This window comes from Hemitrygon akajei, chromosome 8 (assembly GCF_048418815.1).
Source record: "Hemitrygon akajei chromosome 8, sHemAka1.3, whole genome shotgun sequence".
Taxonomy (NCBI): domain Eukaryota; kingdom Metazoa; phylum Chordata; class Chondrichthyes; order Myliobatiformes; family Dasyatidae; genus Hemitrygon; species Hemitrygon akajei.
Genome location: NC_133131.1, coordinates 36,409,125 through 36,422,143, shown reverse-complemented (window position 1 = coordinate 36,422,143; position 13,019 = coordinate 36,409,125). Strand labels below are relative to the sequence as shown.

The following is a 13,019-nucleotide window of genomic DNA, read 5'->3' as shown; positions in this document are numbered from 1 at the left end:
TTATTATGAAGAGGTGGGAATTAAGAATAGGGAGGTTATTTCACCTGTAGTGTGTAGGTTCAGAATTTTCATCTCCTTACCTAAAAGAGGATGTCGTGGCACTGCAGGCAGGCCAAAGGCAATTTGCTAGGCTAATTCCTGGGATGAGAGGGTTGTCTTCTTGAGAGAGGCTAGGCAGCTTGGGTTTGTGTTTCTTGAAGTTTAGAATAAGAAAGGTGACTTTATTCAAACACTTAAGAACCCAGGGAAGTCTTGAGAAAGAAAGAGTTGAAATGTTTACACATTGAGAATATGAAAAGGGACATAATACAAAATCAGGAGCTGGCCATTTTAAAGTGAGTTGCATAGACATTTTTTTTCCCGGAGGACAGTGAACCTTTGGAAATCTATGTCTCAGAGGTGGAGAGCAGATCTTTAGATATGTTTAAGGTGGAGATAGATAAGCTTTTGAACAATTGAAGGATTGAAAGTTATCCGAAGAAGGCAACATGGATCAGTCATGATGGGTGGGTGTGAGAGATCTGATAGTCTACGCCTATTCCTATTTTCTTGTGTTCTTAAGTAAAGGGTGTACATTTGCTATATTGGTCATTGTTAGTAAAATGATGAACTTACATAATTGAGGGGTTATTTAATCTTTTCACACAATCTCGATCAAATGCACAGCATTGTTTTTAAAACTCCCTCCTACCCATTCCTGGCGTTGGCAAAACAAAATGTGTGTTAGCTGCACAATCAGGCAGCGTAATTAAGAAATATCTGGAGTATAGATGACGAGCTCTGTATTCTGGCAAGAACAAAGAGGAGCTACCATTGTCTCTGTCAGAATACGGAGCTCGTCATCTGTACTCAAGATAATTGTTCATTAAATAGTTGTTGTTAATTAGTTCAGTCTGCCCTTTGCTGGTGTGGTCCAAGCTTTATGTCTGATCCCATTTCACTTCTACCCTTTCAAACTTTCAGTCCTGAAAGTTTGGCTGCCTCACACTCTCCTCTGCTAGCCTAGTCCATTGAATTTGCAAAAACAAGTTACGTTTAATATGTAATAATATTCCAAAACATTTTACAAATCATTAGTTAAAACAAATATGATGCATTGAAACAGGAAGGGGTATAATTTTAGGAAATCGTTTGAAAATATGGCTTTTTAAATGTGGACAAAGAAGCAAAGAGCTTCAGGGAGTGTCAGGGAAAGAGAAAAAGATGTTGCTTATGGCACTTTTGGGCATTGAAGAAAGGAGAGACGGAAGACATTGGAGGAATAGAGCAGTTTCGGTAACAGGCTGGAGGAGACTTCAATAAAGAGCTGGTGTGCATATTGCAATATAGAGTTAAAATGAATAATGGAGATACGACAATTGGTAAAAGATGAGATGCATGTTTCAGAATGTTGTACAGTTGGTACACCTATAGAGCATTACAGCATAGCACAGGTTACTGTATTTGATCCACCATATCGTTCTGACCTTTTAGCCTACTCTAAGGTCAATCTAACCCTTCCTTCCTACATAGCCCTGCATTCTTCTATCATCCATGTGCTGACTTAAGATTTTCTTACATGCCTGTAATTTATCTACCTCTATCATCACTCCTGGCATTCCACGCACCCACAACTCTGTGTAAAGAACTTGCCTCTGACATTCCCCATATACTTTCCTCCAATCACCTTAAAATTATGTCCCCGTTTCTGTCCTGAGAAAATGTCTCTGGCTATCTATGCCTCTTATTATCTTGTACACCTTTACCAAGTCACCTTCCATCCTCCTTCACTCCAAAGAAAAAAGCCCAATTCATTCAATGTATCTTCATAAGACACGTTCTCTAGTCCAAGCAGTATCCTGGTAAATCTCTGCAGCCTCCCTAAAGTTTCCACATCCTTTCTATCATGAGGTGACTGGAAATGGATGCAATATTCCAGGTGAGGTCCAACCAGAATTGTATAAAGCTGCAACATTTCCTGGCGGTGCTTGAACTCAATCCCCTGATTAATGAAGACCACCACACCATAAGCCTTCTTACTAACCTTATCAACTTATGCAGCAAATTCGAGAGATCTATGGATGTATACCCCAAGATCCTTCTGTTCCTCCACACTTCCAAGAATCCTGCAATTAATCTTTTAAATTCAACCTTCCAAAATGAATCACCTCAATTTATCCAGGTTGAACTCCAGCTGCCAATTCTAGCCCAGATCTACATCCTGTCAATATCTCTTTGCAACCTACAGCAACTATCCACACTATCCATAACTCCTCTAACCTTTGTGTCGTATACAAACTTACTAATCCAGCCTTCCACTTCCTCATTCGAGTCATTTATAAAAATCACAGATATCAAGGGTCCCAGAACAGATCCCTGAGGAACACTACTGGTCACTAACCTTTAGGCAGAATACACTTCATCTGCTACCACTCTCTGTCTTCTATGGTCAAGCCAATTCCACACAGCCAAGTTTCCCTGGATTTCATGCCTCCTGAGTTTACGAACGACCCTAGTTCCCCTAAGGGGAACCTTATCAAAATCCTCACTAAAATCCATATATACCATGTCTACTGCTCTACCTTCATTAATGTATTTTGTCACATTCTCAAAGAATTCAAACAGGCTCATGAGGCTTGACTGCCTCTCAGAAAGCCATTCTACCTATACCTAATCAGACTTCTTCTTCAATCCCTGGGAATTATAGACCTGTGAGCTTACTTCAGTGGTGGGCAAATTATTGGAGAGGATTCGTAGAGACAGGATTTGTGAGTATTTGAAGTTGATTGTTAAGGATGTGGTTTTGGGGTACTTGGAGTCACATGGAGGCCATAGTCAGCATGGTCTCCTCAAGAGAAAATATTGCCTGACAAATCTGTTAGAATTCTTTTAAGAAATAACAAGCAGAATAGACAAAAGAGTATTGGTTGATCAGAAAGCTTTTGACAAGGTGACACACATGAAGCTGCTGAGCAAGCTACAAGCCCACGGTATTACAGGAAAGATTCTAGCTTGGATAAAGCAGTGCCTAATTGGCAGGGGACAGAGTGTGAATAAAGGGAGTCTTTTCTGGTTGGCTGCTTTTGACCTGGTGGTGTTCCACAGGAGTCTGTGTTGGGACCGATTCTTTTTGTTATGTGTCATTGATTTGGATGATGGAATTGATGGCTTTGTTGCAAAGTTTGCAGACAATACGAAGATAGGTGGAGCGTCAGGTAATTTTGAGGAAGTCGAGAGGCTACAGAACATAGAGAACATAGAAAACCTACAGCCCTTCGGCCCACAAAGTTGTGCTGAACATGTCCCTACCTTAGAAATTACTAAGCTTACATATAGCCCTCTATTTTACTGAGCTCCATGTACCTATCCAACAGTCTCTTAAAAGACCCTATCGTATCCGCCTCCACCATCGTTGCCGGCAGCACATTCCACGCACTCACCACTCTCTGAGTAAAAACCTTACCCCTGACATCTCCTCTGTACCTAGTCCCCAGCACCTTAAACCTGTGTCCTCTTGTGGCAACCATTTCAGCCCTGGGAAAAAGCCTCTGACTATCCACACGATGAATGCATCTTATCATCTTATACACCTCTATCAGGTCATCTCTCATCCTCTGTCACTCCAAGGAGAAAAGGCCGAGTTCACTCAACCTATTCTCATAAGGCATGCCCACCAATCCAGGCAACATCCTTGTAAATCTCCTCTGCACCCTTTCTATAGTTTCTATGTCCTTCCTGTAGTGAGGCAACCGGAATTGAGCACAGAACTCCAAGTGGGGTCTGACCAGGGTCCTATATAGGTGCAACATTACCTCTCGCTCTTAAACTCAATCCCATGATTGATGAAGGCCAATACACTGTATGCCTTCTTAACCACAGAGTCAACCTGCGCAGCTGCTTTGAGTGTCCTATGGACTCGGACCCCAAGATCCCTCTGATCCTCCACACTGCCAAGAGTCTTACCATTAATACTATATTCTGCCATCATATTTGACCTACCAAAATGAACCACTTCACACTTATCTGGGTTGAACTCCGTCAGCCCACTTCTCAGCCCAGTTTTGAATCCTATCAATGTCCTGCTGTAACCTTTGACAGCCCTCCACACTATCCACAACACCTCCAACCTTTGTGTCATTAGCAAACTTACTAACCCATCCCTCCACTTCCTCATCCAGGTCATTTATAAAAATCACGAAGAGTAAGGGCCCCAGAACAAATCCCTGAGGCACCCCACTAGCGACAGACCTCCATGCAGAATATGACCTGTCTACAATCACTCTTTACCTTCTGTGGGCAAGCCAGTTCTGGATCCACAAAGCAATGTTCCTTTGGATCCCATGCCTCTTTACTTTCTCAGTAAGCCTTGCATGGGGTACCTTATCAAGTGCTTTGCTGAAATCCATATACACTACATCTACTGCTCTTCCTTCATCAATGTGTTTAGTCACATCCTCAAAAAATTCAATCAGGCTCGTAAGGCATGACCTGCCCTTTACAAAGCCAGGCTGACTACTCCTAATCATATTATACCTCTCCAAAAGATCATAAATCCTGCCTCTCAGGATCTTCTCCATCAACTTACCAACCTCTGAAGTAAGACTCACTGGTCTATAATTTCCTGGGCTATCTCTACTCCCTTTCTGGAATAAAGGAACAACATTCACAACCCTCCAATCCTACGGAACCTCTCCCGTCCCCATTGATGATCGCCAGAGGCTCAGCAATCTCCTCCCTCGCCTCCCATAGTAGCCTAGGATACATTTCATCCAGTCCCGGCGACTTATCCAACTTGATGCTTTCCAAAGGCTCCAGCACATCCTCTTTCTTAATATCTACATGCTCAAGCTTTTCAGTCTGCTGCAAGTCATCACTACAATCACCAAGATCCTTTTCCATAGTGAATACTGAAGTGAAGTATTCATTAAGCACCTCTGCTGTTTCCTTCAGTTCCATACACACTTTCCCACTGTCACACTTGATAGGTCCTATTCTTTCACGTTTTATCCTCTTGCTCTTCACATATTTGTAGAATGCCTTGGGGTTTTCCTTAATCCTGCCTGCCAAGGCCTTCTCATGGCCCCTTCTGGCTCTCCTAATTTCCTTCTTAAGCTCCTTCCTGTTAGCCTTATAATCTTCTAGATCTCCAACATTACCCAGCTCTCTGAACCTTTTGTAAGCTTTTCTTTTCTTCTTGACTAGATTTATTACAGCCTTTGTACACCACGGTTCCTGTACCCTACCATAACTTCCCTGTCTCATTGGAATGTACCTATACAGAACCCTACCCAAATATCCCCTGAATATTTGCCACATTTCTTCTGTACTTTTCCCTGAGAACATCTGTTTACAATTTAAGCTTCCAATTTCTTGCCTGATAGCCTCAAAATTCAGAACTCTCTTCTAACTTGTCTGTTCCTATCTTTCTCCAACGCTATTGTAAAGGAGACAGAATTATGACCACTATCTCCAAAATGCTCTCCCACTGAGAGATCTGACACCTGACCAGGTTCATTTCCCAATACCAAATCAAGTACAGTCTCTCCTCTTATAGGCTTATCTACATTTTGTGTCAAGAAACCTTTCTGAACACACCTAATAAACTCTACCCCATCTAAACCCTTTGCTCTAGGGAGATGCCAATTGATATTTGGGAAATTAAATTCTCCCCATCGTGACAACCCTGTTATTATTACATCTTTCCAGGATCTGTTTCTCTATCTGCTCCTCGATATCCCTGTTACTATTGGGCGGCCTATAAAAAACACCCAGTAGAGTTATTGACCCCTTCCTGTTCCTAACCTCCACCCACAGAGACTCCGTAGACAATCCCTCCATGACGTCCACCTTTTCTGTAGCTGTGACACTATCTCTGATCAACGGTGCCACGCCCCCACCTCTTTTGCCACCCTCCCTGTCCTTTCTGAAACATCTAAAACCCGGCACTTGAAGTAACCATTCCTGTCCCTGAGCCATCCAAATCTCTGTAATGGCCACCACATCATAGCTCCAAGTACTGATCCACGCTCTAAGCTCATCCGCTTTGTTCACAGCACTCCTTGCATTAAAATAGAGACATCTCAAACCTTTGGTCTGAGCGCATCCGTTCTCTAACACCTGCCTATCCTCCCTCTCGCACTGTCTCCAAGCTTTCTCTATTTGTGAGCCAACCTCCTTTACCCCAGTCACTTCAGTTTGATTCCCACCCGCAACAATTCTAGTTTAAGCTCTCCCCTGTTGCCTTAGCAAACCTCCCCGCCAGGATATCAGTCCTCCTGGAATTCAAGTGCAACCTGTCCTTTTTGTACAGGTCACACCTGCCCTAAAAGATGTCTCAATGATCCAGAATTCTGTATCCCTGCCCCCTGCTCCAATCCTTCAGCCATGCATTTATCCTCCACCTTATCCTATTCCTATCCTCACTGTCACATGGCACAGGCAATAACCCCGAGATTACTACCTTTATGGTCTTGCTTCTCAACTTCCTTCCTAACTCCCTGTAGTCTGTTTTCAGGATGACTTAGACAGATTAGGAGAATGGGCAAAGAAGTGGCAGATGGAATACAGTGTCAGGGGAAGTATGGTCATGCACTTTGGTAGAAAAAACTGAAAGGGTAGACTAATTTCTAAATGGAGAGAGAATTAAAAAATCTAAGGCACATAGAGACTTAGGAGTCCTTGTATAGGATTCCCTAAAGGTTAATTTTCAGGTTGAGTCTGTGATGAGGAAGGCAAGTGCGATATTAGCATTCGTTTCAAGAGGACTAGAATATAAAAGCAAGGATGTAATGTGAAGGCTTTATAAAGCACTGGTGAGACCTCACTTGGAGTATTGTGAACAGATTTGGTCCCGTTTTCTTAGAAAGGACAAACTGAAACTGGAGAGGGTTTGAAGGAGGGTGACAAAAATGATCCCAGGATTGAACGGCTTGTCATATGAAGAGCGTTTGATGGCTCTGGGCCTGTATTCACTGGAATTCAGAAGAACGAGGGGTGACTTAATTGAAAACTATCGAATGATGAAAGGCCTTTATAGAGTGAATGTGGAGAGGATCTGTTTCCTCTTGCGGGGGAATCTAAGACCAGAGGACACAGCCTGAAAACAGAGAGGTGTCCTTTTAGAACAGAGATAAGGAGAAATTTCTTCAGCCAGAGGGTGGTGAATCTGTGGAATTCATTGCCACAGGCAGCTGTGGAGGCCAGTCCCTTATGTATATATTTAAGGAAGAGGTTGAGAGATTCTCAATGAAGGGATATGGGCCGGGGTGGAGGGGAGCAGGATAATGGGGCTGAGAGGAGATCCCAGATCCCAGCATTTTAGTCAGATGTGAGATGCTCAGAATAGTATCATAAATTGTAATTAAATTCCTGGCCTTGTTAGGAGCCGTAACATGGGAAAAGCAGTTCACCTTTTTATTCAGTGTTTAATGGTATTGAACAGCATCATACCATATTGAATTGTTAGAACATACACTGAGCACCTTGAGCAGAGTAAGACATCAGACCTTTGATACCTGTGATCCAAGGGTTATACCAAGAGTGACTAAAGAAACTACAATAGTGTTAGGTTATAGTTTCTAGAACTTAAAGGGTTAGAACTTAAATGGGTTACTTTATTGAAAGCTCTGTGGTATTTGAGAGGAACTAAGAGGACAGAAAGGGAGAAACTTATTTTGCTGATGTGGGATAAGAGAAATGGCCTAAAAACTAAAGCCAGTAGAATGAGTTGACAAACCTTCACTGATTTCTCTAACTTCTGTTAATGCCCCTCCTCCCCTTCTTACCCCATCCCTTATTTATTTGTTTATTTCCCCCCCTCTTTTTTCTCTCTTCCCCCTTTTATTTTCTCTCTCTCTGTGCCCCTCTCACAATCACTCCTTGCCTGTTCTCCATCTCCCTCTGGTGCTCCCCTCCCTCTTTCTTTCTCCCTAGGCCTCCCATCCCATGATCCTCTCCCTTCTCGAGCTGTGTTTCCCTTTTGCCAATCACCTTTCTAGTTCTTGGCTTCATCCCTCCCCCTCCTGTCTTCTCCTATCATTTCGGATCTCCCCCTCCCCCTCCTACTTTCATATCTCTTGCTATCTTTTCTTTCAGTTAGTCCTGACGAAGGGTCTCGGCCCGAATCGTCGACCGTACTTCTTCCTATAGATGCTGCCTGGCCTGCTGCGTTCCACCAGCATTTTGTGTGTGTTGCTTGAATTTCCAGCATCTGCAGATTTCCTCGTGTTGACAAACCTTCCTATATGCAATTGGTGGTAAAGTTTGGAACATTTTTTGCAAATGGCAATTGATATAGGTCAATTGTAAAAAAAAAATCAGGCAAAAGAGTGAAAGTGACTGTGTGGAAAATTAAGCTATGTATCAGATGTAGTTTCTTAATATGGAACAGGCAAAAAGGGACTAAATAGCCTCTGCCTATTTCAGATGTTTCAGATGGTCACGGCCTGACGTTGTGTGGATTAGAATGGGTTCCCGTATTCATTCCAACCTGTCAATCTGTTACCCAAAACCTCACCTCACATTTAGTGATGAACTGATAGGGGAGAATCTAGTCTCATCTGGCATCCAATATGATGCTGCCTTAACAGGTTCTTGGCAGCTAGGATGAAAGATAAGATGATAAACTTGCTGGCTATTCTGTTGTGGTAAATATTACTGCCACAAGTTTCTTTGTTAGCATACAACAGAAAGAAAAAGAACATATTGAAGGAAAACATGGTCACAAAATTTAAAGACTTCATGATTTAACTCTGTGCCCAGAAGGGCTACTTTAGTGTTGGCACCACCTCTTGCATTAGCAATAGGATAAGGATATTCAGGATCTGACAGTATCGAATTATTCTTTGGATGTGGATGCTTTTGGCAAGATCTGTATTTATCTTCCATTCTTTGTTGCCCTTGAGAAGGTAATGGTGAGTGACCAGTAAAGTCCCAATAGTGTCAGCTCCCATGATCCTGTTGGTGTGTGTTATGGTTTAATATGTTATCTGAGCTGATAACACAAACACTCCAAAGTGTTGATGGTACTTGTTGCAAATTAAGAGCAACAAGCACCATTAACCCTCTTGAGTGTGCTATGGTCCAAGATAACGTAAAACAAAATTAAAGATTAACCAGCAATTGGAAGCTTGAGGAAAAAGAAACCAAAAAGTCTTCCCCCTGCATGTATCCCATTATCCGCAGTTTGCTGAGCACAAGGCTTTGAAGAACACAGCTCTACTGTAACTATAGAGTTGCCTCCCTTTGTCTTTTCTTCTCTTTCACATGTTTTATCACCAATTATTTCAGTTCCAGGATGTTTTGTTTTAGCCGAGAGTTCAGTGACTGCCTAATCAAACTAAATGTATGAGAAAGAGAAATTAGAGATTTTCAGCCTGAAGTAAAACAAAAATTGTGAATACACAACAAGAATTTCAACAATTGGTAAGGAGTCACACATTAGTCCCTTTGTCCCTTTAACCATTATTCTGTGAGAGCAGTATGTTGGTACCATTAAGCCATGGAGATAAGCCATTCATTAGTCCCAACAACAGTCTGTTAGATTTATTGAAGGACTCTTTAAACTTAATTTCTGCTGAATGATTAACACCGTGTGGGGACGGACTAAGATTGCTGATGACACTTCACTTCTGAATTTGCAGACAGCAAAGGAACGTGGTGCTGACATTGTGAAGGGACCTTGGATAGAGGAGGATAATGACGGCAAAGTGAAATTTGCCATTCTGAAAACTGTAAGTGTGGAATTCCACATCCCACTGTAGAGAATCAACCTAGTTGTAACGTTTCAACAATAAGCATGTGGATGAACTATCTCTCGACACGTAATGCAAAAATCTATGACATCTTCATTGCCCTCCACCGCTTTGAATGTTTTTAATTCCCTGTTTCCAACAGGCTGATTCATTCCACCCCCCACTGTTTTTCTCCCAGGAGGAGAGGACATGCCCCACCCAACCTGCTGGACAAGTCTTCCTGTTCTACACTTAGCAACTCCTCTCTATTTTTGCCTACGTTCCTGCTCTGAAACTGCCCTCCTGCACCCATTGATCAGACAACTTTGCTTACAGCCGATCCCCATGGTCACCCTGGTTTCACTGGATCAGAAGAAACCTCCTTACCCTGCAGATTTACAAGGCTCACTTCTACTGATCAGTTCCAGGGGAAAATCTCTGATTTGGAACATTAACTCTGCTCCTCTTACCACAAACGCAGCCTAACCTGTTGAGTATTTTCAGTCTTTCCTGTTTTTGTTCTAGACATGTATAGTTATGCTTATGAAACATGGGGAAAGATATCAGACTTGCTTCTGTATGTGGCCTGTTCCAAAATTATGTGGTAATGCTAGGGGAGGTTAGCAGCAGGCATGGATGGGCTGCAGATATGGTTCAGACATGGTCAAATATTCTGGTGACTCTCACTCCAGGGTTACAGGGCAGTACAGGTGGACTTAATCCTTTAAAAAGGTTCAGGAGTAGAGGGGAGAAAACATGCAAAATAACTACACAGGTCATGTTGCAGTCATGTCACATTGTAGCTGTGGGAGTCTCTAGCGGGTCATCAGTGGAATCTAGCAGTTTCCATAAAGCATGAAAAATAGCAGGAAATGTCCGCAGGATTTCTGAGAATTCTTTCAGTCCTATTAAACCAGGGCAGTGTGGAAGCACCCTCTCTTCCCTTCAGCATGTGTACTCCATCCTTTTGTGTTAAATGTGTCTGTGACTTGGCTCCACCTGATCCCGTATCTTACCGTGTAAACAGGGAAAATGGGTAGAGACACAAGCAGGACTGAATTAAATCAACTCTCTAGACTCTGTTCTCAGCATTCAAGGCCCAAAGCCTGCAGCAAACGTTATTTTAATCTGCAAGTTTAATATTATGATCAGTTATATCACAGACACTTTTGAGACTGAGGAATTTACTTTATCAGGTCAAAACTCCAAGTACGTCTTCAGTGCAGATAATTCTAGATTCATTACAGGGCTTGAGAGAGGCAGGACTCTTCATATTCTTGGATTCTTTCATTCTTCCAGCTAGCAGGCTTAGCATTAACACCTTGTTGCCTTGAGGTTTTCTTTCTTCCTGCTCTCTTCAACCTTGATGTCAGCAATGCAGGCCCTGGCTTTCCAACAGAGAGCCTGAGGTTTGATACTAACGTCTTTTGCTATGCTCTTTCTTTCAGTACGGGGATACAACACATACCCTTGTGGAGTATTTGGGACCATACCGTGGCCTTTTCCTGCCAGGATACAAGGAGCCCCTCTACAGAGACCCACTCACTCCCACGCTGTGAGTAGATCACCATTTGGAACTTTGGAGCAAATCGTAAAGGACTTTTAAATCATCAGCAAAACACAAGCCCAATTATCTATAGGAGCTTGAATATCCCCAGTGAATTCTTGGTTCCCAGTGTGGGTTGAAGTTCATGTCTGCAATGCTGGGATTTAATGTAGTTTTCCATGCATTTAAATTCTAAACCACTCATTTCAAGCTTCCCTCGAACAGATAGTGCAGGACGACTGGGAGAGATTGTAAGTGAAAGGCCTGTCAAAGATAAAGCCACAATAGTTGCACGTGAACTGTACGTCGTAAAACCTTGTTGAGGACAAAAACCAGAGCCTTTCTGAGAAGTACTCCGAATTAGGGGAATAAAGTGATGGCTGCAGCTGTATGCCGTGGTATATGGGTACATGGGTGTAATGCATTCAAATGAGAAACTTGTTTGCATGAGTGCAAATACTCACACTCATACACTCACTGGTCACTTTATTAGACACCTCCTGTACCTAGAAAGTGACCAATTGTTTGTGCTCTTCTGCTGCTGTAGCCCTCCCACTTTAAGATTTGACGTGTTGTTATTCAGACGTTCACAGCACACCACTGTGGTAACACATACTAATTTGAGTTATTGTCGCCTTCCTGTCAACTTGAACCAGTCTGGCCATCCTCCTCTGACCATTCTCACTAAAAAGGCGTTTTTCGGAATCAGAGTAAGAATCAGATTTAATATCACCACCATAAGTTGTGAAATTTGTTGTTATGTGCCAGCAGTACTCACAATACATAATAATGAAAAGTGAATCACTCTTTTCACACACACACACACACACACACACACACACACACACACACACACACACACACACACACACACACACACACACACACACACACACACACACACACACACACACACACACACACACACACACACACACACAAACAGACACACCCCCTAAATAAGAAATGCAAGAAAACTGTGAGGTGGTGTTCACGGGTTCAATGTCCATTCAGAAATCTGATGGCAGAGGGGAATAACGTGTTCCTGAATCATTGAGTGTGTGTCTTCAGCCTCCTCTGCTTCTGCCCTGATGGAAGCAATGAGAAAAGGGTATGTCCTGGATGATGGGGGTCCTTAATAATGGATGCTGCCTTTTTGAGGCATTGTCCTTTGAAGGTGTCTTGGATGCTGGGGAGGATGGTGCCCTCGATGGAGTTCCTATCTCAATGCAGCTTATTTCAATCCTTTGCAGTGCCCACAGAGTTACTGCTTACTGGATGTTTTTATTTGTTTGACACACCATTCTCTGTAAACTCTAGAAAAGTTTTATGCATGAGATTCCAGGGGATCAGCAGTTTTGGAGATACTCAAACTGCCCCATCTGGCACCAGCAATCATTCCACGGTCAAAGTCACTTGGATCACGTTGCTTTCTTATTCTGATGTTTGGGCTGAACAGCAAATGAATCTCTTGACCATGTCTGTATGCTTATATGCATTAACTTGCTGCCAGATGATTGGCTGATTAGATATTTGCATTAGCAAACAGGCGTATAAGTGTACCTAAATGAAGTGCATGTCCTCATCCTGTTTGGAAACTTTGTGAACTGGTGGTTGCTGATGTTGTCTTGATGCTTGTCTCTGTTGCAGATCCAAAGGATATCTGAATTTCATTGATCATGTTGTGGGAAATCAGCCGGAAGATGAAATGCTACCTGTGGTAGATTGGTATGAGCCAGTTCCTCACATAAACAACCCCTCTC

General features: G+C 42.6%; 1 protein-coding gene across 2 annotated transcripts in view; it reads left to right on the top strand.

The window, feature by feature from the left end:
- The window catches only part of hpda (4-hydroxyphenylpyruvate dioxygenase a), a 69,339-nt gene that overhangs the window by 39,434 nt on the left and 16,886 nt on the right, over positions 1-13,019 (top strand). For both annotated transcript variants that reach the window (XM_073053601.1, XM_073053602.1), the window contains exons 7-9: positions 9,621-9,710; positions 11,159-11,265; positions 12,907-12,984. In XM_073053601.1, coding sequence (XP_072909702.1) covers positions 9,621-9,710; positions 11,159-11,265; positions 12,907-12,984 — 275 coding nt within the window. The remainder of the gene's footprint in view (positions 1-9,620; positions 9,711-11,158; positions 11,266-12,906; positions 12,985-13,019) is intronic.